The sequence below is a fragment of the Anomaloglossus baeobatrachus genome, unplaced genomic scaffold (assembly GCF_048569485.1).
Source record: "Anomaloglossus baeobatrachus isolate aAnoBae1 unplaced genomic scaffold, aAnoBae1.hap1 Scaffold_782, whole genome shotgun sequence".
Classification (NCBI taxonomy): domain Eukaryota; kingdom Metazoa; phylum Chordata; class Amphibia; order Anura; family Aromobatidae; genus Anomaloglossus; species Anomaloglossus baeobatrachus.
In genome coordinates, this window is record NW_027445165.1 from 25018 (window position 1) to 50799 (window position 25782).

At 45.1% G+C, this 25782-nt stretch overlaps 1 protein-coding gene across 1 annotated transcript; it reads left to right on the plus strand.

Annotated features, from left to right (window-relative positions):
* The first annotated feature begins 8784 nt into the window (after positions 1-8784).
* On the plus strand, positions 8785-25357 carry LOC142288125 (E3 ubiquitin/ISG15 ligase TRIM25-like). Its single transcript, XM_075333488.1, has 3 exons — positions 8785-8860; positions 22606-22791; positions 23744-25357. Exon 3 carries the CDS (start codon positions 23753-23755, stop codon positions 25355-25357), a length of 1605 nt encoding a protein of 534 aa, XP_075189603.1. The 5' UTR covers positions 8785-8860; positions 22606-22791; positions 23744-23752.
* The last annotated feature ends 425 nt before the right edge of the window (positions 25358-25782 follow it).

Sequence of the window (25782 nt, forward strand, 5' to 3'; positions counted from 1 at the left end):
TCGACTGTGTGTTTCCTAAATAAGGGAAGGTGTTGTGCGGGGGCCTATCTGTGACTACCTAGTTTTGCCAGGGCGTCACACCTATACTATCAGGCAGCATGGGTACCCCATTCAGAAATGCTCGATCTAGCAAAATATAAAATCAATTGATCTGATTGTCACAGCGTGGCGAGAAAATAATTCCTAACTGAGCTGCGCCTATGCTCTGGAACACACTACCAAGAGCAATCCGATTAATTCCCAACATCCACAGCTTTAAGCGGGCCCTAAAAACGCATTTCTTTAGACTAGCCTATCCCCTCACCGCCCTGATCTAATCTAGTCCCTTTCTGCCCTTCATCACAAAATTTTTACTTCCAATTCTTGTCCCCTGTAGCTGTATAAATTCTGGCCGATGACCGGTCCATGCACCTGGTTTTGAATCCCCTATTAAATCGATGGCTGGACCATATATGACAAGCTTTTCTCCCCCCATTCACCTTTTGTGCCTCCCGTATTTCCTCATAGACTGTAGCTTACGAGCAGGGCCCTCACTCCTCCTGGTATCTTAATAGTGTTATTTTGTATTGTCTCATATTGTCTGTACATGTCCCCTCTGAACTGTAAAGCGCTGCGGAATATGTTGGCGCTATAGAAATAAAACTTATTATTATAACTCAAATAGTTTTTTTTGGTCGCAGAAACATCCATTAAGATGCAAAAACAGGTGATCAAAACATCTCATCTGTGCAAAAATTGTATAAGTAAAAATGGCAGCTCAAGATGCAAAAAAAGAAGCCGTCCCTGAGCCCCAGATCCTGAAAAATGAGAACGCCACAGGCCTCGGAAAATGGCAACAAAAGCACAATTATTTTTTGGGGCAAAATTCTGAATTTTTTTCACCACTTAGATAAAAGTGAAACTATCCATGTTTGGTGTCTACAAACTCGTACCGACCTGGGGAATCATAATGCCATATAGTGAACATGTTAAATACCCCTGGCCCCCCCCCCCCCTACCCCCCCTGCAAATAACTGTGGATTTGCACTTTTAATATTTTCTCTTTTTTCAGTACAATATATGGTTAAACGAAAGGTGTCATTCAAAAGTACAACTCGTCCTGCAAAAAAACAAGCCCTCATATGGGTATATTGACATAAAAATAAAAAGGTTATGGCTCTTGGAAGGAGGAAAAAATGGAAAACCGCCAAGGGGAGGTGGTTGAAGGGGTTAATAGTAATATTTGTAGAGGGTATGCACTATCCCTCTTTCGTGCACTTGTTAGTAACATATCTGGCTTTGGGAAAGCTGGGTGATAGCTGTACCTATTTCTCGGCTGACCCAGCTTTCCCAGTGTCCGGATTAGGCTGCTTTCACACTACGTCTTTTTAACATGCGTCCTGAACGTTTTTTTGCTGCAAAAGCGGATCCTGCTTTTACAGCAAAAAATGCATGCAAACGCATGTCTTATTTTGCAGGATCCTGTCACTGGATGTTTAGGGGCGGGCATTGGAGTCATGTGATCGGGAGTGAGGGGAACTAAACGTGCCAGACTGGGAGCTGGCATCTGACAGCTGCGAGGCTCGTAACCAAGGTAAACATCGGGTATACTTGCTTGGATACCCGATATTTACTTTGGTTACAAGCATCTGCAGCTGCTAGGAGCCGGCTCCCTGCACACGTTACCAACGTAAACATCGGGTAACTAAGAGAAGTGGTTACCCGATATTTACCTTGGTTACAAGTGTCCGCAGCTCTCAGGTGGGAGAGAGAGGGAGGAGAAGAAGGGGGAAAGACAGATAGATAGAGAGAGAGGGTGAGGGAGGGAGGAGGAGAGAGAGACAGATCACGCGAGACTGGTTCTGGGCATGCTCAGTACTTTCTGGGCATGCTCAGTACAAAAGCAGGATCCTGTTACAACGCAACTCAACGCATTCTGCTAGGCAGGATCCAGTGCTCATTGAAATGCATTGCAGCTCGCGGCGCAATGTGAAGGATCCTGTGAGATGCATTATTTTGACAAAGGTAAAAAACGCTACAAGTAGCGTTTTTGAAACATGTTAAAATAACGCAAAAGTACGGATCCTGTGTCTAACGCACGCAAACGCATGCGAACGCAGGTGGACGCGAGTCCATTGCAAATGCATTGAAGTGAAAACGCATTTGCACTGGATCCGTTTTTCCGCTAAAAAAACGTTATGGATGGATGTTAAATAAACGTAGTGTGAAACCAGCCTTAGATGCGGGGCCCAGGATCCTGGGGTGACTGTGACTCCTGCACCCCGGATAGTTATACCGCTCTCTGTAATATCTGCTTGGTTCAGCAGCAGATGTATCAGTCTATGTGTAATACACAGATATCTCCTTGTATATTGGAGCAGTTGTATTTTATTATGAGTGTGTGAGAACACAGTCTTCAAGATTTGCAAATTAAAAAGTTTACCCCTGAATCTATTTCTTTCTCCTCTATAGTAGCCCGGCCATATCTCCAGATCCTCACTGCTTCATTCCTTACATTTTTCTGGCTCCATCTCCTCCATACATGTTTCTGTGCTCAGTGTGAAGTGGGCGGTCCTTCACTGGTGGTCATGTGACCTCTATAAACTACATTTCCCACAAGCCTCGGCTTCTTCTCCAGACTCACTGCTCTCATCCCTGTAAAGCTGTATAAGGCTGGTTTCACACTACGTCTTTTTAACATCCGTCCTTAACGTTATTTTAGCGGACAAGCGGATCCAGTGCAAATGCGTTTTCATTTCAATGCATTTGCAATGGACTCGCGTTAACATCCGTTCACCTGCGTTTGCGTGCGTTATAGTGAGGATCCAGTGACTTGCAGTTTTTTAACATGTTTCAAAAACGCTACTTGTAGCGTTTTTGAGCTCCGTCCAAATACTGCAAATTGCTGGATCCTGACTATAACGCACGCAAACGCAGGTGAACGCTGGCATGCTGATAGACAGAATCCTGCTTTTGTACTGAGCATGCCCAGAAAGTACTGAGCATGCCCAGAACCAGTCTCGCGTGATCTGTCTATCTCTCTACTCCCTCCCTCACCCTCTCTCTCTCTATCTGTCTTTCCCCCTTCCTCCCTCCCTCCCTCTCCCACCTGAGAGCTGCGGACACTCGTAACCAAGGTAAATATCGCGTAACCACTTCTCTTAGTTACCCGATGTTTACGTTGGTTACGCGTGCAGGCAGCCCTGCTCCTAGCAGCTGCAGACACTCGTAACCAAGATAAATATCGGGTATCCAAGGCCGATGTTTACCTTGGTTACCAGCGTCTGCAGCTGTCAGAAGCCTCCTCCCAGTCTAGTTCCCCTCACTCCCGATCACATGACTCCAATGCCCGCCCCTAAACATCCAGTGCAGGATCCTGCAAAATAACATATGCGTTTGCATACGTTATTTGCTGTAAAAGCAGGATCCGTACTTCCGCTAAAAAAACGTTTTCAGCGGATGTTAAAAAGACGTAGTGTGAAACTAGCCTTAGCTGCTCCTCCATTGCTTTGTGATAGGAGTAGTGATAGGAGGTTCTGTGTATAGTTCAACCGCCCTCCATCCTACAATTCTGTATGTGTATTAGATATTTTCCCTTATGTGTCCTCTCCTATCTCTGTTTCCCATAGCAACCAATCACAGCGCAGGTTTCATTTTACCAGAGCTGTTTAAAACATTAAATCTGAGCTCTGATTGGTCGCTATGGGCAACAGACAGTTTCTCTTTCAGACAGTGTGGATGAAGGTCCAGTTGTGTTTATATTGTATGTATAGGCAGGAGGCGGCCATTATAACAAATATCAACATAAATATTCATGCTTTATATGAGGAAAAAAACATTACTGGTTTAGTTGCTGGTATGTTTGTGCTCGTTCCGCTTTACGGTGCTTTCTGAGAGGATACTATTGTGTGTGTGACAGGAGCGCGGACGCACAGTGTCAGTGTTGACTCTATGTAGTGAAACGGGCGCACTATCACTGCAAAGTGAGAAGAGGATGACCACTATAGAAGAACAGCAGGTGTCTACTGAGCATGTGCGACCTGTCATGAAGGAACTACAAAACGTATCCATGGGCAACCAGGTAGACAGAATCCCCCGACATGCGGATTTCAGTGGGCGGCACTTTTGGAATTTGATTCATTTTACTACTTTATTTATTTCAGTATTTTAACCCCTTCATGTCTGTTAAAAGTTCATTTTTTATTAATACCCTGTATGGGGTGTATATATATATATATATATATATATATATATATATAAAGCTGAGTGGAGGATACCGGGCACTGCCGATCCCTGTATGGCTGACAAAACTGTGCTTTCAGGCAGGTGGAGACCTGGGTGCGTGTCCCAAAGCAAAGGCGATATAAGATCCACAATGAAGAGATGAAAGGTCGCACTCCAAAGGTCGAATAAAATATTTTTCTTTTTATTCCACGATCACATCAGGGTACAGGTAGTGAGGGAGGATGAGGGTGTGCCACGTCGGACGACGGCAGCCGTTTCGCAAGTAACCTTGCTTCTACGGGTCCAGTGCATGCAAAGGTGCTGCATCCACCCTTAAATAACAGGTGAATTGGGTGCAGCATCCCTGCGTGAATGAAGTGCAAATTAAAAACATATACCAGCTGCACATATATCAAATTCACATAGAAACTTATTACATATCAATTCCAAAATGGATTATAAATAATCGTAACATACATGGGTATAGTTAGAGTAAAAAATTAGATATAGTGTTCATTATAGTTTAACCAGAGACATCTCAGAAAACACTATAAAAAACAGGCTTATAGGAGAAGAAAAAAAAAAAAAAAAAAACACCAGCATTATAAGAACACTGACAAATCATTTTTGTCGTTCAGGCCAAGGGGACCGAGAGCATTTAAGTCTATAATCAATCTCGATTCCTTTCTAAGTAAAGAACGGTGCATATCACCTCCTGTGGGACAGGGATTAATTTTTATTACGCCTGCAAATTTTAAAAGGCGTGGATTACCACTATGATGTTCTTGCATATGGGCAATTAAACGTGGAGAACCTATCCCGGAGGTTATAGACTTAAAATGCTCCCTAAATCGAACATATAAAGGCCGAATTGTTTTACCTATATAATATTTTTGACAGGGGCAAAAAATAACATATACCAGATAATTAGACTTACATGTGATAAGATCTTTTATTTTGAATAGCTCAGTACCAATTTTTAAAGTGTCTCCTGTACAATGATATTCACAAAAGGGGCAGCCGCCGCACCTATGGTTTCCTTTGATTTTATTTCGGTCTAGCCACGTACCTAGTTTGGGTGTAGTAATACGATTATTTATCAGAACATCTCCTATGTTTTTGCATCGCCTATATGAAATCAAAGGACCCTCATTTGTCATTTCACAGAGATCCTTGTCTTTATTAATTAAATGCCAGTGTTTTTTGATGCTTGATTTTATTGCATCATACATGGAATTAAATTTAAAATTAAAAACGCATCTATTTGAACTTTCGATTTTTGTTTTTTTCGAAATGGCATTTACATTTTTATTCTTATTTCCACTTTTATTTTTGTATTCTTTATTTTTATTTTTATCATTTGGATCATAATTTAGGGATTTTTCGAGGGCAGAATTGATAACTGATATGGGATATCCTCGTTCTAATAGACGTTTTTTCAAGTCTGATGCTTGATGCAGAAAGGTTTCAGAATTATTGTGTACTCTTTTTAGCCGCAAAAATTGTCCATATGGAAGGGCTCTCTTTGTATGGGAGGGGTGCGCACTATTAAAATGAAGCAGAGTATTCACTGCAGTTGGTTTTCTATATACTTGTCTGTCAATAATACCATCCGATATACTGAGTGTGACATCTAAAAAATCCAATTTTTGGTCCCCAAAAGTATGTGTAAAGTACATGTTGTAGGAATTATCATTATTTAGATATGACACAAACTTTTCAAAATCCTGCGCAGAACCGTCCCATACAAGGAAGCCATCATCCATATATCTGGCATATTTTTTTATATGTTTCAGATATGGATTTTTAGGACTGTAGATAAAGTCTTCCTCAAATGCTGCCAAAAAGAGATTTGCGAAAGTACATGCGGCGGGGGTACCCATCGCGGTACCCCCGCATTGCAAGTACCACTGATCGTCAAATTTAAATGCGTTATGATGCAAAATAAAGCTTAAGGCTTCTGTGATGAAGTCTACTAAGATTGGATTCTGATCGAAATTCAGCAAAACTCTCTTAATGGTCTGTACACCCTGATCCTGTGGGATACGGGTGTACAGACTCTCAATATCCAAAGCGGCAAGAGAGAAACCTTTCTGCCATTGAAAATTATCAAGCATTTTAATTAGATCTCCCGTATCTTTTAAGAATGAGGGGATGCGGGTCAGTAGTGGTTTAAGTAGCCATTCTAGGATATTGAGAGTCTGTACACCCGTATCCCACAGGATCAGGGTGTACAGACCATTAAGAGAGTTTTGCTGAATTTCGATCAGAATCCAATCTTAGTAGACTTCATCACAGAAGCCTTAAGCTTTATTTTGCATCATAACGCATTTAAATTTGACGATCAGTGGTACTTGCAATGCGGGGGTACCGCGATGGGTACCCCCGCCGCATGTACTTTCGCAAATCTCTTTTTGGCAGCATTTGAGGAAGACTTTATCTACAGTCCTAAAAATCCATATCTGAAACATATAAAAAAATATGCCAGATATATGGATGATTGCTTCCTTGTATGGGACGGTTCTGCGCAGGATTTTGAAAAGTTTGTGTCATATCTAAATAATGATAATTCCTACAACATGTACTTTACACATACTTTTGGGGACCAAAAATTGGATTTTTTAGATGTCACACTCAGTATATCGGATGGTATTATTGACAGACAAGTATATAGAAAACCAACTGCAGTGAATACTCTGCTTCATTTTAATAGTGCGCACCCCTCCCATACAAAGAGAGCCCTTCCATATGGACAATTTTTGCGGCTAAAAAGAGTACACAATAATTCTGAAACCTTTCTGCATCAAGCATCAGACTTGAAAAAACGTCTATTAGAACGAGGATATCCCATATCAGTTATCAATTCTGCCCTCGAAAAATCCCTAAATTATGATCCAAATGATAAAAATAAAAATAAAGAATACAAAAATAAAAGTGGAAATAAGAATAAAAATGTAAATGCCATTTCGAAAAAAACAAAAATCGAAAGTTCAAATAGATGCGTTTTTAATTTTAAATTTAATTCCATGTATGATGCAATAAAATCAAGCATCAAAAAACACTGGCATTTAATTAATAAAGACAAGGATCTCTGTGAAATGACAAATGAGGGTCCTTTGATTTCATATAGGCGATGCAAAAACATAGGAGATGTTCTGATAAATAATCGTATTACTACACCCAAACTAGGTACGTGGCTAGACCGAAATAAAATCAAAGGAAACCATAGGTGCGGCGGCTGCCCCTTTTGTGAATATCATTGTACAGGAGACACTTTAAAAATTGGTACTGAGCTATTCAAAATAAAAGATCTTATCACATGTAAGTCTAATTATCTGGTATATGTTATTTTTTGCCCCTGTCAAAAATATTATATAGGTAAAACAATTCGGCCTTTATATGTTCGATTTAGGGAGCATTTTAAGTCTATAACCTCCGGGATAGGTTCTCCACGTTTAATTGCCCATATGCAAGAACATCATAGTGGTAATCCACGCCTTTTAAAATTTGCAGGCGTAATAAAAATTAATCCCTGTCCCACAGGAGGTGATATGCACCGTTCTTTACTTAGAAAGGAATCGAGATTGATTATAGACTTAAATGCTCTCGGTCCCCTTGGCCTGAACGACAAAAATGATTTGTCAGTGTTCTTATAATGCTGGTGTTTTTTTTTTTTTTTTTTTCTTCTCCTATAAGCCTGTTTTTTATAGTGTTTTCTGAGATGTCTCTGGTTAAACTATAATGAACACTATATCTAATTTTTTACTCTAACTATACCCATGTATGTTACGATTATTTATAATCCATTTTGGAATTGATATGTAATAAGTTTCTATGTGAATTTGATATATGTGCAGCTGGTATATGTTTTTAATTTGCACTTCATTCACGCAGGGATGCTGCACCCAATTCACCTGTTATTTAAGGGTGGATGCAGCACCTTTGCATGCACTGGACCCGTAGAAGCAAGGTTACTTGCGAAACGGCTGCCGTCGTCCGACGTGGCACACCCTCACCCTCCCTCACTACCTGTACCCCTGATGTGATCGTGGAATAAAAAGAAAAATATTTTATTCGACCTTTGGAGTGCGACCTTTCATCTCTTCATTGTGGATATATATATATATATATATATATATATATATACATATACACACTGTATTTTTCTGGCCCCATATCCTCCATACATGTTTCTGTGCTCAGTGTGAAGTGGGCGGTCCTTCACTGGTGGCCATGTGACCTGTATAAACTACATTTCCCACAAGCCCCGGCTTCTTCTCCAGACTCACTGCTCTCATCCGTGTAAAGCTATATTAGCCGCTCCTCCATTGCTTTGTGATAGGAGGTTCTGTGTATAGTCCGACCGCCCTCCATGCTACAATTCTCTGTTTTAGATATTCTCCCCTGTGTCCTCTCCTATCGCTTTGCTGCCCATAGCAACCAATCACAGCGCAGGTTTCATTTTACCAGAGCGGTTTAAAACATTAAATCTGAGCTCTGATTGGTCGCTATGGGCAACAGAGACAGTTTCTCTTTCAGACAGAAGGCCCAGTTGTGTTTATATTGTATGTATAGGCAGGAGGCAGCCATTAACACAAATATTAACATAAATATTCATGCTTTATATGAGGAAAAACCATTAGTGGTTTAGTTGCTGGTAAGTCTGTGCTCGTTCGGCTTTACGGCACTTTATGAGAGGATACTGTTGTGTGTGTGACAGGAGCGGGCGCACAGTGTCCGTATTGATTCTGTACAGTGAAATGTGCGCACTATCACTGCAAAGTGAGAAGAGGATGACCACTATAGAAGAACAGCAGGTGTCTACTGAGCATGTGCGACCTGTCATGAAGGAACTACAGGACGTATCCATGGGCAACCAGGTAGACAGAAGCCTTCGACATGCGGATTTCAGTGGGCGGCACTTTCAGAAATTGATTAATTTCACTACTTTATTTATTTCAGTATTTTAACCCCTTCATGTCTGTTAAAAGTCCACTTTAATTAATATACTGTATGGGGTATATCTATCTATCTATCTATATATATATATATATATATACACACACCGTATTTTGCAGTTTATAAGATAAACTGGATTATAAGATGCATCACAAGATAAAATTAGATATTAATAATTAAATAGATATTAATTAGATAAATACGGTAGATTTAGACAAGAGAGGGAGGGGGGTGGGTCCGTCTTACAATTCGGTGGTTTCTTACTGGGGAGGGGTATCAGCAGTGGCGGAGCGGGGTCACAGGAGGCAGGGGCGGTGGCAGAGCGGGGTCACAGGAGGCAGGGGCGGTGGCGGAGCGGGGGTCACAGGAGGCAGGGGCGGTGGCGGAGCGGGGGTCACAGGAGGCAGGGGCGGTGGCGGAGCGGGGTCACAGGAGGCAGGGGCGGTGGCGGAGCGGGGTCATAGGAGGCAGGGGCGGAGCGGGGTCACAGGAGGCAGGGGCGGTGGTGGAGCGGGGTCACAGGAGGCAGGGGCGGTGGTAGAGCAGGGCGATGCTGTGGGCGGTGTGGAGGGGGTAACCGATGCTGGCTGCGAGCGTTGTGAGGCAGGAAGCATCCAGAAACTTTCGGTGTTGGAGGCTTCAAAAAAATGGCTCCTAGAGTCAGCGCATGAGCAGATTGCGATATCAGCTCAATGACAAGCCAGGATCTCATCTGCACACGCTACCTTCGGGCCCCATTTTCCTTAAAAAAACAAGCAAAAAAAAACAAACAAATTACAGTGAGTAAAGGGGTTTAAAGTAAAAAGATGTCCAGGTATCACAATATAATCCCACCACCCCCTGCTCAGACATAACTATGGGTGTAATTGCTTCAAGTTTAGCAAAAGTAAGAACAATTCACAGAAGATAGAACAAAAAAAAGGATAAAACATATAATCTTCATTGTGAAAACCAGAATAAAATATAGGGTGTAATGCAAAGGACAGGACACTAGATGGCAGCACACTGCAGGAGACCAGTGAGGGCAGATACAGCACAGCAATGTGTGACACAGATCAGGCGTCTCAGCAATAAAACACGTGTGGAGACAATATGGGGGAATAACTGAGGCACAGCCCGAGCACAGCAATGCTGCTCACATAGACCATGGCCAAACCAACCCAAAGCTATGGGAGCAGAGCCCTTCCCCTGACAGTGGCCTGATGCCCCCTCCTGCCTTATGTGCGACCCCTGAAGCCCCTGCTCTGTGAGGAAGGAGACATGGAGCTCCTGAGTGGAGAGGGACTGTCAGAGCCGGGGCCATTGTGTGGAGCAGGGATATGCCGGAGCTCACAGAGACCGGGAACAACCGAGGCTGCACTGTCCCCATGAACCTGTGCTCCAGCCACGTGCCACTATCCACATGCAGGGGGAAGCGGCCATTGCTGCGGGAGAAGCGGCCATTGCTGCGGGGGGGAGCGGCCATCGCTGCAGGGGGAAGCGGCCATCGCTGCAGGGGGAAGCGGCCATCGCTGCAGGGGGGAGCGGCCATCGCTGCAGGGGGGAGCGGCCATCGCTGCAGGGGGGAGCGGCCATCGCTGCAGGGGGGAGCGGCCATCGCTGCAGGGGGAAGCGGCCATCGCTGCGGGAGAAGCGGCCATCGCTGCGGGGGGAAGCGGCCATCGCTGCGGGGGGAAGCGGCCATCGCTGCAGGGGGGAGCGGCCATCGCTGCAGGGGGGAGCGGCCATCGCTGCAGGGGGAAGCGGCCATCGCTGCGGGGGAAGCGGCCATCGCTGCGGGGGGAGCGGCCATCGCTGCGGGGGGGAGCGGCCATCGCTGCGGGGGGGAGCGGCCATCGCTGCAGGGGGGAGCGGCCATCGCTGCGGGGGAAGCGGCCATCGCTGCGGGGAGAGCGGCCATCGCTGCAGGGGGGAGCGGCCATCGCTGCAGGGGGGAGCGGCCATCGCTGCGGGGGGAGCGGCCATCGCTGCGGGGGAAGCGGCCATCGCTGCGGGGGGAGCGGCCATCGCTGCGGGAGAAGCGGCCATCGCTGCGGGGGGAAGCGGACATCGCTGCGGGGGGAAGCGGCCATCGCTGCGGGGGGTAGCGGCCATCGCTGCGGGGGGGAGCGGCCATCGCTGCGGGGGGGAGCGGCCATCGCTGCGGGGGGAAGCGGCCATCGCTGCGGGGGGAAGCGGACATTGCTGCGGGGGGGAGCGGCCCTGCGGCCGGTGTATGAGCTGTAGTATCGGCCATCTGTGTCATTGGTGTGAGCGGCTGCTCCCGGCCTGAAGCTCCTGTCTGCAGACACAGGAGGCGGCAGCTGCACTCACTGCTCTACGGAAGCCGCACTCTGCCACACCCGGAGCAGCCCTGGGGGCGGGGCCAGGGTCATGCAGGGCTGATCTGCCGGAACTTCACTGCGAAGAGCTGACTTCCTGTTCCTGCTCCTCTGAGGCTGGCGCCATTGCTTGTGCAGACACGTGTTTGAGGGTAAGGCCTGGCTGTGCGCGCATGTGTGTGTGTGTGTATATATATATGAGGCCTGGCTGTGCGTGCATGTGTGTGTGTGTGTGTGTGTATATATATATATGAGGCCTGGCTGTGCGTGCATGTGTGTGTGTGTGTATATATATATGAGGCCTGGCTGTGCGTGCATGTGTGTGTGTGTATATATTATGAGGCCTGGCTGTGCGTGCATGTGTGTGTGTGTATATATATATATATATATATATATATATATGAGGCCTGGCTGTGCGCGCATGTGTGTGTATATATATATTATGAGGCCTGGCTGTGTGTGTGTGTGTGTATATATATGATGCGTGTGTGTGTGTGTATATATATATGATTCAGGTACAGAGAAGTGGCAGCCGTCCCCGCACCTCCCCTCCTCCCCGTTATTCATGTAACTATGTCTGCAACCATACAATAAAAAAATCTTTGGCAATTATCCGAGTGAGCTGCCGCTTCTTCTCTGTACCTGAATTCTAGAATCTTGACCATTCTATGTTGTATTTTTTTTTTTATATATATATATGAGGCCTGGCTGTGTGTGTATGTATATGCGGTATATACACTGCACAGTACCCTTTCTCCTGTCCTATTATCAGAGAGGAGACATTGTACTTCGCACTTCTCAGGGTCATTATTGGTTTATTATTTTGTATATTCTGAATAGCGCCATGTATGTGGAGCTGTAGTTGATCATACGCTCTGAAGCGCCATTCACATGTGGCTCTTACAATAACTGTCTGTACTCACAGTATATCATACACCGGTCACATATTCTCCCGTATACCGGATGTAATATACTATGTACAGACATCAGATGTCATATACAGGATAATATGTAACTGGTATAATATCTGATATTCTGTACTTACACCAGTCACATATTATCCTGTATACTGTATGTAACATCTAACGTTATATACAGGGTAAATGTGAATGGTATAATGACTGTAATAGTATAATAACTCACATATTATCCAGTATATACCATCTGATATCTGTACTCATAACTTATCATATACCAGTCACATATTGTCCTCTATACTGTATGTAATATACTATGTGCACAGACATCAGATGTATATACAGTGCAGGATAATATGTCTCTGGTACATCATATACCAGTCACATATTATCCTTTCTCCATATTTCTATAACCAGGTCTACTACAAAGAAAGGATATAACAAGATGTCGCTTATATTCTGCTTTGAAGACGTGTCCAATGAACTTTCCCCCCAAATTCTGTGTAAATGTTCGTGCTCTGCAGTGCGAGTGTGTTGTTATATTCACCTAGCGCCTTCTCCGGTATCCAGCACCGCTCTGCCCCTCTTCTGAGTGATGTTACCGCTTGTCAGACTCCTTAGGTCTATGCTTTGACCTGGACGTCTCTCTTACAATGTAAGTCTATGGAACCTCATTCCATAGACTTACTTTGTAAAAGCCTCTTCTAGGTCACGCAGAGCGCAGCGTGACCCAGAGAGTCTGCAGAGCGGTGACGTCACTGAGAAGAGCAGCAGATCTCCGTGCTACCAGATGAGTCTGCAGAGCGGTGACGTCACTGAGAAGAGCAGCAGATCTCAGTGCTACCAGGAGAGTCTGCAGAGCAGTGACGTCACTGAGAAGAGCAGCAGATCTCAGTGCTACCAGGAGAGTCTGCAGAGCGGTGACGTCACTGAGAAGAGGAGCAGATCTCAGTGCAACCAGGAGAGTCTGCAGAGCGGTGACGTCACTGAGAAGAGGAGCAGATCTCAGTGCTACCAGATGAGTCTGCAGAGCGGTGACGTCACTGAGAAGAGCAGCAGATCTCAGTGCTACCAGGAGAGTCTGCAGAGCAGTGACGTCACTGAGAAGAGCAGCAGATCTCAGTGCAACCAGGAGAGTCTGCAGAGCGGTGACGTCACTGAGAAGAGGAGCAGATCTCAGTGCAACCAGGAGAGTCTGCAGAGCGGTGACGTCACTGAGAAGAGCAGCAGATCTCAGTGCTACCAGGAGAGTCTGCAGAGCAGTGACGTCACTGAGAAGAGGAGCAGATCTCAGTGCTACCAGATGAGTCTGCAGAGCGGTGACATCACTGAGAAGAGCAGCAGATCTCAGTGCTACCAGGAGAGTCTGCAGAGCAGTGACGTCACTGAGAAGAGGAGCAGATCTCAGTGCAACCAGGAGAGTCTGCAGAGCGGTGACGTCACTGAGAAGAGGAGCAGATCTCAGTGCTACCAGGAGAGTCTGCAGAGCGGTGACGTCACTGAGAAGAGCAGCAGATCTCAGTGCAACCAGGAGAGTCTGCAGAGCGGTGACATCACTGAGAAGAGCAGCAGATCTCAGTGCAACCAGGAGAGTCTGCAGAGCGGTGACGTCACTGAGAAGAGGAGCAGATCTCAGTGCAACCAGGAGAGTCTGCAGAGCGGTGACGTCACTGAGAAGAGGAGCAGAGTGGTGCCGCACACAGGAGAAGGTCGCTGCAGGTGAGTATACTAACACACTTGACCGTACATTGCACTGACATTAACACAGAGAAAGAGGAAAAAAGTCAATATGAGGCTTCTTTAGGTGGACTGTTTTGTCTGTTTTATAATGGAGGCGAGTATATATGAATCAACTCTGTGGACAACGTGCAATTTCCAGGCCACATTTTTTTTCCAACACTGTTTTCCGAGCTCTAGACAGATTTCTGTAGTCCCTATGTGACTGCAGACTGCTGAATGGTGATAGAGCGCTGTGCACACTGTCAGGATTCCCCTGTATTCCCAGTGTAGTGATCAGATGTATGTATTTTGCACAGTTATGGTCACGTGTTGAGTAGAGTCCCGGACACTTCTCTCAGTAGGACACTGATAGACGTGGATGAGAATTTAGTTGGCATTTGACCACAACTATATCATCATTACTTCGGCTTTTATCTTTTCAAAAAACTTGTTATCTCTACTCCCTAATATGAAGCAGCCGGAGGTAAATACAACAAGGATGGGCCGCTGCTCATGGGCCGCTGCTGTGTGCTTGCCCACCAGGCCAAAATTTGGCAGCCAGCCCCTGCTCACATGTGATGTAATGCCGAAAGAACTGTGGAAACTGTTCAGTAAAAGACTTGTTTAATAAGGACTGGTGATCTCAGTGTCAGTCTACACTGCTGTCTGGTCCTGGCCTGCCAAAGGCAATGGTGACATGCGGTCTGCTAAGAGGCATGACCTACACCACACAAGTCCACGCACCCAGCCAGAGCCACGGTTTTCATGTAGTGTTCGGGGGCGTCTGGAGTCAGTCCCTCATCTGCCCCTACCACCTCGTGCCACCCTACACGTTCTCCAGAGATGTTGTGCTTTCACCTAAGCAGTTGGTGTCCTCTATAAAATAGAGCAGATACTCTGCTGCAAAGGCCGGGAATGGAGATAGCGAAGTAACTGGAATTTAAACCCCTTAGATAACACAGTTGAGAGAAGCGGCGGAGGTGTGAGGTGACCTCTGTGAGGCCGGCCTCATTCATCCATGTCTCACAATCTGAGAATGGGTTGTGATGTACAGACTGACCACAAGTCTCCAGACCAGGGCCATCTTAAAGGGAACCTGTCACCAGTTTTTTAGCCTATAAACTGCGGCCACTACCAGTGGGCTCTTATATACAATATTCTAATATGCTGTATATAAGAGCCCACGCCGCTGTGTAGGACATAAAAATCACTTTATAATACTCGCCTAAACTGGTCGCAGCGGTGGATATACGTCAAATCTGTTTAACAAATACCAAGCACGCAATCAATAACAACAGGGTAATGCAAAAAGTGTAACGCTCTTTTCCCTTAAGCACCTCCCCCATACCCGCAGTTGAGCCCAGCTCTACCCTGTACTTATACGTCAAATGGGTGTCTTCGTCCTCCAGTGCCGACGCCTCCTCTTTCAGCCATCTTTGTCCTCCATCTTCTGAAGCCGCAGTGCATGACGTGTCCGACGTCATACAGTCTCGCCGGCATTCAGGGCCTGAGCAGGACAGATAAAGTATTGTAGTGCGCATGCGTGGGACCGGCGAGTCTGTATGAAGTAGACGCGTCATGCACACAGGCTTCAGAAGGAGGATGAAGATGGCCGAAAGAGGAGGCGCCGGCACCGGAGGACAAAGATGCCCATTTCATCCACATCCACCATAACGACCGGTTTAGGTGAGTATTATAAAGTGTTTTTTATGTTCTACACAGTGGTCTGGGCTCTTATATATATACAGTTACTTTTTCAAGGGACCAAAAGTAATTGGACAAGGGACTCTAGGGGCTGCAATTAACTCTGAAGGCGTCTCCCTCGTTAACCTGTAATCAATGAAGTAGTTAAAAGGTCTGGGGTTGATTACAGGTGTGTGGTTTTGCATTTAGAAGCTGTTGCTGTGACCAGACAACATGCGGTCTAAGGAACTCTCAATTGAGGTGAAGCAGAACATCCTGAGGCTGAAAAAAAAGAAAAATCCATCAGAGAGATAGCAGACATGCTTGGAGTAGCAAAATCAACAGTCGGGTACATTCTGAGAAAAAAGGAATTGACTGGTGAGCTTGGGAACTCAAAAAGGCCTGGGCGTCCACGGATGACAACAGTGGTGGATGATCGCCGCATACTTTCTTTGGTGAAGAAGAACCCGTTCACAACATCAACTGAAGTCCAGAACACTCTCAGTGAAGTAGGTGTATCTGTCTCTAAGTCAACAGTAAAGAGAAGACTCCATGAAAGTAAATACAAAGGGTTCACATCTAGATGCAAACCATTCATCAATTCCAAAAATAGACAGGCCAGAGTTAAATTTGCTGAAAAACACCTCATGAAGCCAGCTCAGTTCTGGAAAAGTATTCTATGGACAGATGAGACCAAAATCAACCTGTACCAGAATGATGGGAAGAAAAAAGTTTGGAGAAGAAAGGGAACGGCACATGATCCAAGACACACCACATCCTCTGTAAAACATGGAGGCAACGTGATGGCATGGGCATGCATGGCTTTCAATGGCACTGGGTCACTTGTGTTTATTGATGACATAACAGCAGACAAGAGTAGCCGGATGAATTCTGAAGTGTACCGGGATATACTTTCAGCCCAGATTCAGCCAAATGCCGCAAAGTTGATTGAACGGCGCTTCATAGTACAGATGGACAATGACCCCAAGCATACAGCCAAAGCTACCCAGGAGTTCATGAGTGCAAAAAAGTGGAACATTCTGCAATGGCCAAGTCAATCACCAGATCTTAACCCAATTGAGCATGCATTTCACTTGCTCAAATCTAGACTTAAGACGGAAAGACCCACAAACAAGCAAGACCTGAAGGCTGCGGCTGTAAGGGTATGTGCGCACGTTGCTTTTTACCTGCTTTTTACCTGCTTTTTTTGCTGCTTTTTCTTCTGCGCTGTTTAATGCCAAAATGGATGTGTTCTTCTATTCAAGCAAAGTCTATGGGAATTTGGGTTTCTTGTTCACACTATGTTGTTCAAAATGCTGCCTTTTTGTGGCAGAACTTTGGTCAAAAACTCAGCTTTTCAAAGAAGCAACATGTCAATTGTTTTTGCCATTTGGGTTTTGCACTGCAAAGCTGAGTTTTTGACCAAAGTTCTGCCACAAAAAGGCAGCATTTTGAACAACATAGTGTGAACAAGAAACCCAAATTCCCATAGACTTTGCTTGAATAGAAGAACACATCCATTTTGGCATTAAACAGCGCAGAAGAAAAAGCAGCAAAAAAGCAGGTAAAAAGCAACGTGCGCACATACCCTAAAGGCCTGGCAAAGCATTAAGAAGCAGGAAACCCAGCGTTTGGTGATGTACATGGGTTCCAGACTTAAGGCAGTGATTGCCTCCAAAGGATTCGCAACAAAATATTGAAAATAAAAATATTTTGTTTGGGTTTGGTTTATTTGTCCAATTACTTTTGACCTCCTAAAATGTGGAGTGTTTGTAAAGAAATGTGTACAATTCCTACAATTTCTATCAGATATTTTTGTTCAAACCTTCAAATTAAACGTTACAATCTGCACTTGAATTCTGTTGTAGAGGTTTCATTTCAAATCCAATGTGGTGGCATGCAGAGCCCAACTCGCCAAAATTGTGTCACTGTCCAAATATTTCTGGACCTAACTGTAGCATGTTAGAATACTGTATATAAGATCCCAGTCGTGGTGGCCGCAGCTTATAAAGCAAAAAACATGTGACAGGTTCCTTTAACAGCATTTTGGGCCCCTGGGCAAACCAGTGTGCTGGGGCCTCTACGACAACCACTTACAAGAATATAAGGTAAATGGCGATAATATGAAACATATATTTATTTTATTGGCACGTCAACAAAACTGGTGTGAACACATTGAAAACAATCAAGTGATCAACATGATAAACATCTGAACAATACACAAGGCTCGAAAAACACAATAATCCTCAGTAAGTCACACACATTATATGGTACACTATGGAGGTATGGATTTTGTTTTCAGAGAATTTTTCTTATTGGATTGAATTCAATGGTCTTCAGGATGTCACTCTCCATGCACATGAGGGAAGCCAGTGGAAACGGTGATTACGAAGCAGATTTTTTTAGAAGTTTGTTTTGAAAAAGTAAGCTCTCCAGTAGAGTTGGTCTCCGTCAAGCACATGAACTATCTGAGTGCAATTTCAACATTCGGGAATTCAGATTTCAATCTTATTTTATTTTTTTTGCCCCGTGCAGGAAATGTAGCGCTTCTGAACTACTCAGGGCACTGCTAGGTACTGCATCCTCATTAGACTGCAGGGCCTTTCACACCAGTGCCAGTAATACACTCTCTCTCTCTCTCTCTCTCTCTCTCTCTCTCTCTCTCTCTCTCTCTCTCTCTCTCTCTCTCTCTCTCTCTCTCTCTCTCTCTCTCCAGGGGTAATTGGCTAGTCAGACACCACAGAGGGCGGAGCCAGTCCAGGGGACTAGACAGCCTGGTGGGAGGGGATAGTCAGTCAAGTCAGGAGAGTGAAAGTGAATGGAAGTGCCTCAAGCTGGGTCGTGTAATGGTGACCCGAGGGTACAGGAGAGTAGTTGCCAGGGTAGGTACACCCAAGTACCACTGGAACCAGAGCACCGACGGGGCACAGGGCCTTAGGTCAGGCGCCAGCATCACGCGGCCTGGCAAATACCTGCACAGTGAGGGGACCTTCACTGACCCACAGATCCGGGGGTATCAGCAGTAACGAGCGGATCAAGGTTCGGGACCACAGACCAACCCTACAGGGTCCACAATGCATTGCCCACCATACGTACGAGGAGACTGCCGAAAGACAGTCAGGACTCCAACAGACTTCATGCTACGGGGACCCAACCACACTGAGGTTGCAGGGGACAGAGCAACTGAGTCGTCAAACGAACTACAAGGACCTGAACCAGCCGTCCAGGGGTCCAGAGTGAGTAAAACTGTTAACTTACACCCCACAGTGTGGCTTCCCTTCTTCGGCAAAAGTCTCCAGTATCTATTCCCCAGGGCCCGGCCCTACCTGTAGAGGGCCTACCACCACAGCTGCCATTACCACCAGCCCTAGGGATAACCAACCCATCAGCGGTGGTTCCACCATCCTAACTGCAATCCGCAGGTGGTGTCACACCAAAGACTTTAATCTCCCCTGTAAATACTCCCCATTAAAAAGCGTCCCCAGGGTCACGGAACGGGGCAACGGCCAGTATTCTCCCGTGACACCGTATCCCTGTAAATATACGGCCCAGGATATTGCCCTGGGCGACACAGAAGAGTCTCACAATCTTCATCTTGAGCGATGTACTGCTTGAGATGTTCACATTTGTTTAAAGTGAACCTGTCGGGTGCAATATGCACCCAGAACCACGAGCAGCTCTGTGTGAACGCTGAGCTGAATGTGCACTAGACCTTTCTGAAGCTTAATTGTGTGTAGCAATGACCATCTATGAAGCGAATATTGGTGCCACCTGAGTAAAAAAAAAGCAGTTTGAGCTATTACATGAGGTACAGTGCCTTGCAAAAGTATTCGCACCCCTTGAATTTTTCAACCTTTTCCCACATTTCAGGCTTCAAACAGAATGGTAAAAATTTTAAATTTTATGGTGAAGAATCAACAACAAGTGGGTCTCAATTGTGAAGTTGAATATTTATTGCTTATTTTAAACTTTGTAAAAAATAAAAAACTGAAAATTGGGGCGTGCAATATTATTCGTCCTCTTTACGTTAATACTTTGTAGCGCCACCTTTTTTGCGATTACAGCACAAGTCGCTTGGGGTATTATTATTATTATTATTATTATTATTATTTATTATTATAGCGCCATTTATTCCATGGCGCTTTACAAGTGAAAGAGGGTATACGTACAACAATCATTAACGGTACAAGACAGACTGGTATAGGAGGAGAGAGGACCCTGCCCGCGAGGGCTCACAGTCTACAGGGAATGGGTGATGGTACAATAGGTGAGGACAGAGCTGGTATGGTCTCTATCTCTGGCGGGTATGTGTCTCTATCAGTTTTGCACATCGAGAGACTGAAATTCTCGCCCATTCTTCCTTTGTAAACAGCTGGAGCTGAGTGAGGTTGGATGGAGAGCGTTTGTGAACATCAGTTTTCAGCTCTTGCCACAGATTCTCGATTGGATTCAGGTCTGGACTGTGACTTGGCCATTCTAACACCTGGATACGTTTATTTGTGAACCATTCCATAGTAGATTTTGCTTTGTTTGGGATCATTGTCTTGTTGGAAGACAAATCTCCGTCCCAGTCTCGGGTCTTTTGCAGACTCAAACAGGTTTGCTTTAAATATGGTCCTGTATTTGTCTCCATCCATCTTCCCATCAATTTTAACAATCTTCTCTGTCCCTGCTGAAGCAAAGCAGACCCAAACCATGATGCTGCCACCACCATATTTGACAGTGGGGATGGTGTGATGAGCTGTGTTGCTTTTATGACAAGCATATTGTTTGGTATTGTGTCCAAAAAGTTCAATTTTGGTTTCATCTGACCAGAGCCCCTTCTTCCACATGTTTGGTGTCTCCAGGTGGCTTGTGTCAAACTTTAAATGACACTTTTTATGGATATCTTTGAGAAATGGCTTTCTTCTTGCCACTCTTCCATAGAGGCCAGATTTGTGCAGTGTACGACTGATTGTTGCCCTATGGACAAACTCTCCCACCTCAGCTGTAGATCTCTGCAGTTCATCCAGAGTGATCCTGGGCCTCTTTGCTGCATCTCTGATCAGTCTTCTTCTGGTTTGACATGGAATTTTTGAGGTAAGGCAGAGTCTTGGTAGAGTTGCAGTGGTATGATACTCCTTCCATTTCAATATGATCGCTTGCACAGTGCTTATTGGGATGTTTAAAGTTTTGGAAATCTTTTTGCAACCAAATCCAGCTTTAAACTTCTCCACAACAGTATCACGGACCTGCCTGTTGTGTTCTTTGGTCTTCATGATGCTATCACAGAGCAGGTGTATTTATACGGGGACTAGATTACACAGAGGTGGATTATATTTATCATCTGTCATTTAGGACAACATTGGATCAATCAGAGATCCTCAATGAACTTCTGGCGTGAGTTTGCTGCACTGAAAGTAAAGGGGCCGAATAATACTGCACGCCCCAATTTTCAGTTCATTTTTTACAAAAATTTAAAGGGAACCTGTCACCAGTTTTATGGCCTATAAGCTGCGGCCACCACCACCAGGCTCTTATATACAGCATTGTAACAGCGCAGGCCGCTGTGAGAACATAAAAACACTTTATAATATTCACCTAAACTGGTCGCTGCGGTGCTGGTCGGCCTGGTGACTGGCGCCTCCTCTCTCAGCCATCTTGCTCCTGCGTCTTCTGAAGCCTGTGTGCATGACGCGTCCACGTCATACACACTCGCCAGCACTGAGGTCATGCGCAGGCGCACTTTGATCTGCCCTGCTCAGGGCAGATCAAAGTATTCTAGTGCGCCTGTGCTGGCGAGTGTGTATGACGTGGACCACTTTTTCCACTTTGTAATTGACCAACCTCTCTTCCTTTGATGCTCTGCTGCTGACTGTCCACCCGTCTTTCGTTCTCAGCCTGCGATCCGAACATCATTGTAGCTCCTCTTACTAACAGCACTTCATATATCACATCCCCACAAGATTACAAGCTCTATACACATCACAGCCAAACACTCATTTTATCTGAGATGCTTTTATGTCCACAAAATAAAGCTTATATTTCTATATAAATGTATGCCAAATTGTCTATATACATGACATTTCAGCATAATTGTAAAACGTTTTGTTAAATCTATTTTATTTATTTTTTTTTGCATATTTTTATTTTTGAATCAAACTGAGAGTGATATCTGACATGTCATGTGCTTGTCCTTGGCGCCTTTTGAAATGTGAACCTTTTTGAGATGCCTGCGCCTTTGTGGTTTTTATTTTCCTGATGAAGAGGTTGGAATACCTTGAGATGCTTAGGAAATAAATCTCAGGAATCATCTTGTCTCCTGCATCCTTTTTACCATATTTCAATCCGTCAGGTATTGAAAGGGTTAAGGTAAATGTCTATTCTGCAGTGATGTAACAGGTAGATGTAACCTGAGCTACAGCCGCAACCTTCTCCTGTAAATATTCGCTTCTCACTTCTCCCTATGCCGGCTATAGCTCATACTTATGCTGACTATGTTGAAGGAGCTCAGCGCTGCATAGCTGTGGTGTTGTTTCAATTGCAGCTGCGAACTACTGAATAAAACCAAGGAGTGCTTTTTGTTTAGTCTTTTCCCACCTGTTTCTTACCTTCCAGCTGCACAGGTAGAAGTCATGCATATTTCCTATTTTAAGCTTTCTGCTTATCCACATTGTAGACAGAATGCTGCCAATCAGTGGTCTGGGTGGGGTTATACAGAGCTCAGCATTCAGAAAACTGGTAATGAAGCTGTGCATCAGAGAAAACCGTTTTGAATAAAAATGCAGGACCCATTAAAGTAAGTGGTGTTGTTTCTATTGCAGCTGCGAAGGTCCCTACTGAAGAAACCAAGGAGTGCTTTTGTTGTTTCTTTCCCCACCCATTTGTCTCACCTTTCAGCAGCGGAGATAGAAGTCACGCATATTTCCTACAACTCTCCTCCATCATCTTGAGTGACCATCGGCAGCTGATATACTCTAAAGTTCTTGTGTGATATACAACTTAATCTGGTGAGCACACATCCCTTATCTATTCACAATTGTGTTATGGTATCACCGTATTGTGCTTTTCTTGCTCCTTCTTTCTCTCTGTACCCACCACTGAGTGGCAGCTTCCAGCTTATGTACATTGTAGTCAGAATGCTGCCAATCAGTGGCCTGGGTGGGGTTATACAGAGCTCAGCATTCAGAAAACTTGTAGCTGTGCAACAGAGAAAACAGTTTTGAATAAAAAATGCAGGACCCAGTGAAGTAAGTGACACAACTCTGAAATCAGGGTTTCTGCCCCTACATCACATTACTCTCACAAGGGATATTAAACAACTGGTGGCAGATTCCTATTAAGGAGTTAAATAAGTAGTTCACCCATTTTGATTTTTTGCTACATCGGTATAACCTTGAGAAAGAATGTGTATCTGAAATATCTTCCATTGGCCTGTGAGCGGCTCTATTGCGGACCGCTGTTCCCCATCGCATGACCGCCTGGTTCTTTAACCTCGGGGATCTGGTGATGTTACGTCAACTTCCTGTTCACGGACACTACCGCGGCCGGCCCCAGTCTCTGTGAGTCACTGGGCTGTGGGTGGCGTTTCCCCGCTCGTCACAGCCCAGCATCGCTCCTGCTTGTGTGCTCTGCAGTGAAGGAGCAGGGAGATGCTGGACTGTCACGCTGGGCTTTGTTGAGCGGTGCAACGACGCCCACAGCCCAGTCACTCATAGAAACTGCGGCCGGCCTCAGTTGACGAGACATCACCGGATCCCAGGGGTCACATGATGGGGGGTGAGTGGACTACAATAGCGCCCACTCACAGGCACTATTGGCAACACAAGGTATTTGAGAGAAAACATATCGATGTGGCCCATAATGAAAAGGGGTGAACTACCCCTTTTAAGTGAATAGGTGTAACTACAACATTGCTAAGTATTATCAGACACATTCAGTTTTGCTTCTTCCTTCCCTCAGCTATGAGCCATGGCGTCTGCTGATCTGAGAGAAGAGCTGCTCTGCTCCATCTGTTTATCTATTTTTAAGGATCCTGTAATGCTGAGATGTGGACACAACTTCTGCCGGGTCTGTATTGATCGTGTGCTGGATACACAGGACGGGTCTGGAGTTTATTCCTGTCCTGAATGCAGAGGAGAGTTTCAGGAGCGGCCGGCGCTGATGAGGAACATAAATCTTCATAATGTCGCAGAACGATTCCTGATTTCTCAGCAAGAACAAGAGATCACCGGGATCTGCTGCACTTACTGTGTGGACTCTCCTGTACCTGCTGTTAGATCCTGTCTACACTGTGAGGCTTCTCTGTGTGAGAAACACCTGAGGGCTCACAGCAAATCACCAGAACACGTCTTATCTGATCCCAGCACTTCTCTGGAGAAAAGGAAATGTTCTGTCCATAAGAAGATCCTGGAATATTACTGCACTGAGGACGCGGCTTGTATCTGTGTGTCCTGCAGTTTGATTGGGAAACATAATGGACATAAAATGGAGTCACTGGATGAGGCCTCAGGGAAGAAGAAGAAGAAACTGAGAAATGTTCTCCAGAAACTGATCACAAAGAGAGAGGAGACTGAGGACAGAGTCCGGAGTCTGGAGGAGCAAAAGAGAAAAGCTCAAGAAAAAGCTGCTGGAGAAGCCAAGAGAGTCACTGCCCTGTGTACAGACATCAGGAGACGGGTGGACAACCTGGAGAAGAAGGTCCTGAGTGAGATCTCCATGAGGGAAAAACAAAAATCAATGTCATTGTCTGTTGTGATCCATAAACTGGAGATAAAGAAGGACGAGCTGTCCAGGAAGATGAGGCACATTGAGGAGCTGTGTAACATGACTGATCCACTGACCGTCTTACAGGAACAGGACACCGGTGACTTGTGTGATTTTGAGGAGGAGGGAGGTGATGAGGACACAGGGGGACATGATAAACAGCTCCATGATGGAGGTGACCTGGATGTGGCTGTGATCTCACACACATTACACACATTATGTGAGGTAATAACAGGTATAAGGAGCGGGATCTATGTGGAGGGTCCTGCAGACATATTACTGGATGTAAACTCCGCTGGTAATTATGTCCTTATATCAGACGACCTGAAAACTGTGACTTGGGCAGAAGAGGAGCAGAATCGTCCAGAAACAGCAGAGAGATTTCTGTGTAATCAGGTGATGAGCAGGAGGGGATTTACCTCAGGACGACATTACTGGGATGTGGAGGGCAGTGGGTCAGGGTGGTGGATGGTGGGGATGTGTTATCCCAGTATAGACAGGAGGGGAGAAGAGTCACTAATTGGAGATAACAAGTCCTGGAGTTTGTGGAGATATGATAATCAGTTTTCAGTGATGCATGACCGGAAAGAGATCCAGTTACCTGACAAGATCTCCAGTGATAGATTCAGGATCTGTCTGGATTATGAGGCCGGGCAGCTGTCCTTTTATGAGCTGTGTGATCCCATCAGACACTTACACACCTTCACTGCCACCTTCTCCGAGCCCCTTCACGCTGCAGTATATGTATTTGAGGTATATATTGATGGTCACAAGTATTACTTAGATAGCTGGGTGAGGATTACAACGTAACAGGAAAATATCAGAAAATTCCCTATTTGTAAAGTAGCTTTCATTGTAAACATTTTTCTGATTTTCTATGACATAAAATACATTTCCCTCCGGAGCCTCCTGAAATCTTCCTGTGTTTCCTGAGACCATTGACCTTAACAATAGATTTTTCCCAGAGATCACTTCTCAGCAGTCTCATTATCAACACAGGAAGGAAATAAAGTGTAAGATAACACCTCTGGTATAAAGCTGGAGGAGGATAATGCAGGATCCACCATTGACAATAACTGATGGACACAGCTGACCCCTTCCCCCCACAGGGATCTCTGCACAGGACACAGAGCATCGCTTTGTTCTATGTACAGCAATGCTCCATTATTGTTGTGTAGAGTAAAAATCACGGCTTATGGCTGAAAATCACAGGAAAATCAGCTTGACCAGTATGT

Coding starts and splice junctions, on each gene's coding strand:
- LOC142288125 (XM_075333488.1), top strand. CDS start 23,753: ATGGCGTCTGCTGATCTGAGAGAAGAGCTGCTCTGCTCCATCTGTTTA.